Here is a 6607-nt window from a genome sequence, read left to right as displayed (position 1 = left end):
ATGGTAACTGAATTCTATTCATAATTTAACAATGTATAACACAGTAAATGCACTCCTTAACTTAGTTTAAACTATTAAGACATGATAGAGAGTTGAAATTTAAAAGGAAGATAATTTGAAAGCTTTTAACAAAGTGATTATTGTGGTAATTATATATTTCTGATAAATGAAAAAGAGATGAGAAGCAAGCTTTGCTTTATGATTGAAAAAGGACTTTCCCATTTTCAATGTTCATCTGGGTAATTTGGATCTCCTGAGGAAGAAGATGATACTTGACACCATGGATCTCAAAGAGCCTTTTCAATTCCAAGAAAAGTTCCGTTATCCTAACGTTTCGCTCACCGTAGTTCTGATGGTTGATGGTATGTTGCACAGATAAGCACAACTTCAACTTGTCCACATTTTCTATTCCTTTTGCTATCATACCGTGTTTTGGATTCCAATACTTTGGCTTGCTCTCAATGTACCTAAAATCATAGTCACACAAGTCAGAAATATTAACAAAATGAAAAGGTGCTTATCTAGCTTGTTAATTAATTAAGTAGGTATAATCATGCTGAACTTTCTCTATTTCTCTCCCAAATACATCTTATTGGTAGTAAAATATAATAAAATAAAAATGTTCTGTATACAAAGTCTATGGAATAAAAAGCACTTACATTTGTATTGATTTCTTGAGTGCAAGGATGGTCTCCATGGGAGTTGAAACATCAATTGTGAAATCAATTGAATCCCACATCTCTGGACTCCTATAGAAATTGCTTATTGGCTTAGAGAGCAAAACTGCGTTAGGGTAGTATACTTTCTCATTGTCATATCGAAGAAATACTGTTGTCAGGATATTCATCTCTTCCACAATCATCTGTAAGTAGTACATGTGAGTGCATAATTAAATTGATAGGTAATATATGCATTTCATTTTTGTGTGTGTGTAGTGTCTACAGTAGGACTCCAAATCGGGAGCCATTGATGAAAGTAATATATTTTTTTATTCTTTATAAATTTAATTTTTATCCTCCAAAATTTGATCATTAAAACTTTACTAATGACAATGTTATATACACTATATATGTCACTTTAAAATAGATTGTTTTTTAAATTTATAAATATCAAAATGTAAAATGTTAGAAAATCATAAATAAATTTAATTATATTTCCATGAATATGTATTTAGCCTTAAATTGATCAATTGAAAATGAAGTAAAATTTTTATATTAAAAAGGAAGTCTAAGACCTAGTGGTGTTTAAAAGACCTAGTGAAACTTATTCTTGGATGCAAATAAAGTAGCACTCATGTGTTGCATCAGGATAGACAAGCTAAGGTTTCAAATTATGGTTTCAGGTTTACTTATAAAAGTGCAATCTAAAACCATGGTATACAAGCATAAGAAAATTTAGACTTTAGCTAAGTAATTTATAGAAACTTATTTCCAAAAAGTTTGTGAAATGACCTGAACTCCATCAATGACACAGCGGTCTCCAATATCAAAAGGGTGCATGACGAAGACAAAGACGATGGCCTCCAATACAGTCTTGCAAGTACCTTGGAAGGCAACTCCTATCAAAACAGTTTGTGTAATGCAGAATAATATTATCTTGACCGTTGCCACCCCCATCACCAAAATGGTCACAATGATTATTATCACACTAACAATGGCGCTTGCTAATTTGTGAAGCTGCTGTACTGCTGTTTTGGTATCATTGAGTGATTGTGCTAGAGCTTTTCGTTCATAATAAGCTCGAATCTGATTAAAATTTCATTTTCTAATTAATTTTCGATATTAACTATATATGTAATTGAACGTATGAACCTAACATATCTAAAGATATTTTACTCAATACTAGCTGTTTTTCAGCCAAAATAAAAATAAAATATACGAAAGAGGAATGAGTATCTAAAACAAAACAAAACGAGTAATACTTATAATTTGGTAATCTAGGTAATGTTGTTGATGTCACTATTATGACTGAAAGGAACGAATTTACAGTCAAAACTTACCACCCAATTTCTAAATGAAGACCTGCTGATCTTGCCAGTTTCAAGGGCGCCTTCAAAGAGTGGAAAAATGGTATGTATCTCAACCCTCTTCAAAAATCTCATGAGATCCTCCTCTTCAATATACCTTCAATAAATTAGAAATACCACCACATTTTAATTAATCATCTCATTCATATACACTTGGTGCGTGTTATTGTTGAATGTTATTCAATGGTTTGCCTATTTAAAAGTTAACTCCAGTACGTATTGAATCAATTTGTAGATTTCACAAATTTACAAGAGAATGAATAATGACCCTTTTACAGTAACTCTAACGTTATATTATTATGATTGTGAAGAACACAATGTCAACCCTCAGTTAACCAACCATCATGAATGCTTTATTTAATGTTTATGATTTTCTAACAAAAATTTAAAATATTTCTCTTCTCGAAATAAGATGCTGGAATTTTAACACTCTGGCTTCACTGGTAGGAAATTAAATTGGGCAACCATGAAATAATTTTATTGATCATTGAGCAATTCTGGACCCAAACATTTTGACCCACCTTATTTTCATCTATGAATATATACCAAGAATTGTTAAGCAGTGCTTTTCATGGGCCAAGATAATGGACCAAGTTAGAACACCTGGTCCTAGTGGGAAACAGTACATTAATAATGTTCACAACCAGAGGCATGATATAGTGCACCAGACGTATCTGCACTCAATGATTTGCATAAAAATGGAAGGTCGATCATCGACCATGGACATTAGGGCTGGTATCATTTTGGTGTAAAATAATGAAACTGACCCACCACTATTAATATGCGGTGAGTGCGATGGCCTAAACCAACCCCTTTATTCAAGATAGAATTGAGTCAGGTATTGAGGAAAAACAAATTTAAATATTTTTGGTATTTTACATTGAATTAAAATTTTATTTCTTTAACTTAGATATTAAAAATTCAACAATAATAATCAGTATGTAATCCTAATTTCAATTGAAAACAATATAAAAATGCACATAATACTAAAACTAAAGTTTTAAAAAAATGTCTAGTTCAGTTAAAATATTTTACTTTGATTCGATGTCATTTTAAAATTATTTTTATTTAATTCGAATTAACTAGATTAAATATAATATATTCAAGTAGAGTTGAGTTAGGTAAGTGTGTTTTAAAATAATTAAACTTCACAAAACATAAAAAATGTCATGAGTAATCTTTGTTGCCACGTTATTAAGCTTCACAAAACATTAAAAAAACATGTCATCAGTGATCTTGTTGCCACGTTTATGTCCTCCTTCCGTTTGTTCTTTCTTCTGCCATTAGGAGCACTGCCACTGAGACTAAAAAAGGAGCACTGAGCACAAAAGGTGGAAATGGATCGATCATGGAGAAACGAAATGGCGCATGAAACAAATCAGAGGAACAACGAAATATAAAATGATTATTGGACCACTAAGTGTACGAAACGAAGCACAACGTTGGCTAAGGTCACGACACTTATTATGTTTAGAGGATCATAACGACCACAAAATAAAAAAAGAGAAAGAAAAAACATAGGACCTACTCATAAGAGTGCTTCTCAGCTACTGAAGACGCTAAGAAAAGCTACTAAAAATAGTTTATAAGAAAAAAAAGTTAAAAGAATAAGAATACCTTGCTTAATCACTAGTACTCCCCACTGTTAGTGTGGTTTAGAAATTGTATCATGAAATACTGAAGTTTTAATCCGAACAAAAATAAGAAATCCAGAATTTGATCACGTTTTTTACGTGACTGAGATTAAAAAAAATAAAATATATTAACATGTTTAATTAAGTTATGATTCATAAATAGTCTATAATTTTAATTTTTGTGCTTATAAATTCTTTTAAAATTATTCTTCGGTAAAATTATTATTTTTATTATAAAACAGTCTCTTTTAATTTTTTTTATTTAATTAACATAAACATCAGCTCAGATGAAAATATAAGTAGAGTCGAGCTAATTGAAGTCCTAACCTTGGTTTGTTTACCTGTTTTAGACTATTTCTAAAAAACTTCTAATTAGCTTAGTAAGTCTTAACTTGTGTGTAGATTAACAAACTTTACTATTTTAAACACAACAAATAATCAAATGATCTTGTAATGATGTTTATGTTGATAATACTAAACAAAATTGAATTATAATAACGATATAAAAAATTACATTATTATTTAATCATATATTATTATCAGCAAGAATTATTAAGTTTTATAATAATAAATTTAAAAGTCATATATATTATATATTTTAATTAATTAATAATATAATTTTTTTATAAAAATGTAAACTCTCTACTTAAATAAGTGGGCCCGTTAAGTGTAAAAGACTGTTTCAACGAACAAAGCTTAACTTTTTTTTAATGAAACATAATATATAATTTTTTTTTAAGATCTATATCAAACTTAGATATTTCTATAATCTCCTGTGCACTTAATATTTTCTACATCATTTTAATCATGTAAATTTTTTTTCCAATATTTGTGAATGAAAAACCAAACTTGTGTAACAATTAAATTAAAAAACTAGCTAGAGTGAAAAATGAATTTCCATAAAGGGGTGACACACTTACTTGGCATCAGGCTTAGCAACGTTCTTGAAAATCTTCTGTGCACAATTTCTAGCTTCCCACTCGCTACTGATCTCAGACTCGGCGTTCCCAAAATCATCAACAGTCCTTGAAATGGTGGACAAACCGGAAGATCTAACATAGCTAACAAGCCTCTTCACACTCCATGCAGAAGCAGTGCTCTCCATGCTAAGCTCTCTCAGCTTCTCCATGTCAATCTTCCTCGAGCCAAACCTCTTAGACTTGTGCTGATTCTTTGCCTCCTTCAACTTCCCCCTCGTGGGCATCGACTTAGAGCCATTGAGTTGGTGCTGTTGCAATATCGCTTCAGCATCTTCCATTGGAGGCCCTGACAAGGTGTCCAAAATGTAGTGATGAAAAACGCTCTCTTTCATTCTATCAAAGTAAGTGGTCACGTGGAATGAACTTGCCAGTATTTTGACTAACACAATCTTTATAAGCCAAATGGTAGCACCCACTAAAACAGCCACCAAGGCTTGAAACACCTTGTTGAGGAACTTGTGGTTCTTCTTTTGGACATCATCGAACACCAGACTCCAGTAAGAGATTAAAACAAGGCCTAACCACAAACAGTTTCTTATGCTTTTTCTGAGTCCGTAGATGAAGTACAAGACCTTCTCCCTCAGCATGAAGTTTCGTTCGATGATGAAAACCGTTAGGCCAACTAACCATCCCGAAAACAAACGGCCACTGAAAGTGACCATTGCCATTAAACACCACTTCCAAATTTCCAAACCCCACACGTGAATGTTTGTAATGGAAGATATGGTAAGAGAACACACCAAACAGGCCATTATGTTGAGAAACAAGGCCCATTCCATCATGAGCCTCCACTTGACTTTGAACTTTCTCTTCGGGTGTAACTTGGGGTCGTGTTGTGAGTCATCTTCTTCTTGCTCATCTTCGCTCCAATCCCAATCGTCGTCGTCGTCGGAAGAGATCTTATAGGAAGGTTGAATGGTGTCGATTTCTTCGGGGGTTAGTAGCTTGGTGCGTGGAGGATAGTTGTATTCTAGGATTCGGGATTTGGGTTTTGAGAAGCTGAGACAGTTGAGAGTTTGGGCTCTCATCGGGGGGTGTTTGGGCTTCTCATTAGTTTGGGGATTCTCGGCGTCCATCGAAGAAGCTTTAGGATTGTGTTGGTCGAGGAAGACAACAACTTGCTCCGAGGACCTTGTTTTCTCCATTCAGTAGTGGGACTCTTGCTGCATGTGTTCACCATGCCAGAGTTACATATATATAACCATTTTCTTAATCTCTCTAAGTCATATATATATATACCCATATATATCTTGTTAACCAGAATTCGTTAAACCATCTTTTATATTATTGCTATCAAATTTTACATTTAAATATATGTAAGTATATATTATAATTTTTTTTATATTTTAAAAATATATTATTGTAATTTAACGAAGTTTCTTTTTATTTAAAATAAAATTAATTTAAAAATATTTAAATTAATAATTAAATTAATTATTTTTATGTTTTATAAAAAATTATTAATTAACGTAAGAGTTAAAATTTGTCTATCTATATCATTTAATAATTTTTATAAAATATAAAATAAATCGATTCAACATTAATTTGAAAGTTTATACTAAATTAATTTTATAAAATTGTATATAAAAATAAAATAAATAAATACTTTATCTATTATTTTATTTTAATGTATAATATATTTTTAAAATATAAACACATATTAAATTTTAAATAATATACTTGCATTTATCTAAATTATGTAAAAATAATATATATAATTATTAAGATAGTATAAAATTATTCAAAACTTAAATTAATTTATCTTATATTTTATAAAACATTATTAAATGATATAATTATTCAAACTTGACGGATAGTATAATCACGTTGAAAAACATAACTTAGATTCTTATCTTATTTTTTCTTGCATCTATTTTTTATATATATTTTTTTATCATAACATTTATTACATATTTTATTTTATGTGTTTTTATTTTTCTGTATGTCTTTTGCCGCCTATTCAAGAC

At 30.6% G+C, this 6607-nt stretch overlaps 1 protein-coding gene across 1 annotated transcript; it reads right to left on the bottom strand.

Moving 5' to 3' along the window:
- LOC113858432 (mechanosensitive ion channel protein 10-like) lies at positions 1 to 5804 on the bottom strand. Its single transcript, XM_027491094.1, has 5 exons — positions 4581 to 5804; positions 2000 to 2123; positions 1452 to 1745; positions 660 to 862; positions 1 to 467 (listed from the first exon to the last, which is right to left on the bottom strand). The coding sequence occupies exons 1-5, from the start codon at positions 5783 to 5785 to the stop codon at positions 197 to 199; spliced, it is 2097 nt and encodes a 698-aa protein (XP_027346895.1). The 5' UTR covers positions 5786 to 5804; the 3' UTR covers positions 1 to 196.
- Positions 5805 to 6607: the final 803 nt, after the last annotated feature.

The sequence above is a fragment of the Abrus precatorius genome, unplaced genomic scaffold (genome assembly GCF_003935025.1).
Source record: "Abrus precatorius isolate BTA unplaced genomic scaffold, Abrus_2018 Scaffold2, whole genome shotgun sequence".
Lineage (NCBI taxonomy): Eukaryota > Viridiplantae > Streptophyta > Magnoliopsida > Fabales > Fabaceae > Abrus > Abrus precatorius.
The sequence above is the reverse complement of the archived record's forward strand: the minus strand, read 5'-3'. Positions and strand labels throughout refer to the sequence as shown.

Bases quoted from the DNA above. Each gene is read 5' to 3' on its own strand.
- LOC113858432 (XM_027491094.1), bottom strand. From the start codon at position 5,785: ATGGAGAAAACAAGGTCCTCGGAGCAAGTTGTTGTCTTCCTCGACCAA. The intron at 2,124-4,580 runs GTAAGTGTGTCA...AATTTATTGAAG, and splicing joins GTTGCTAAGCCTGATGCCAA to GTATATTGAAGAGGAGGATC. The intron at 468-659 runs GTAAGTGCTTTT...CTATGATTTTAG, and splicing joins CTCAAGAAATCAATACAAAT to GTACATTGAGAGCAAGCCAA.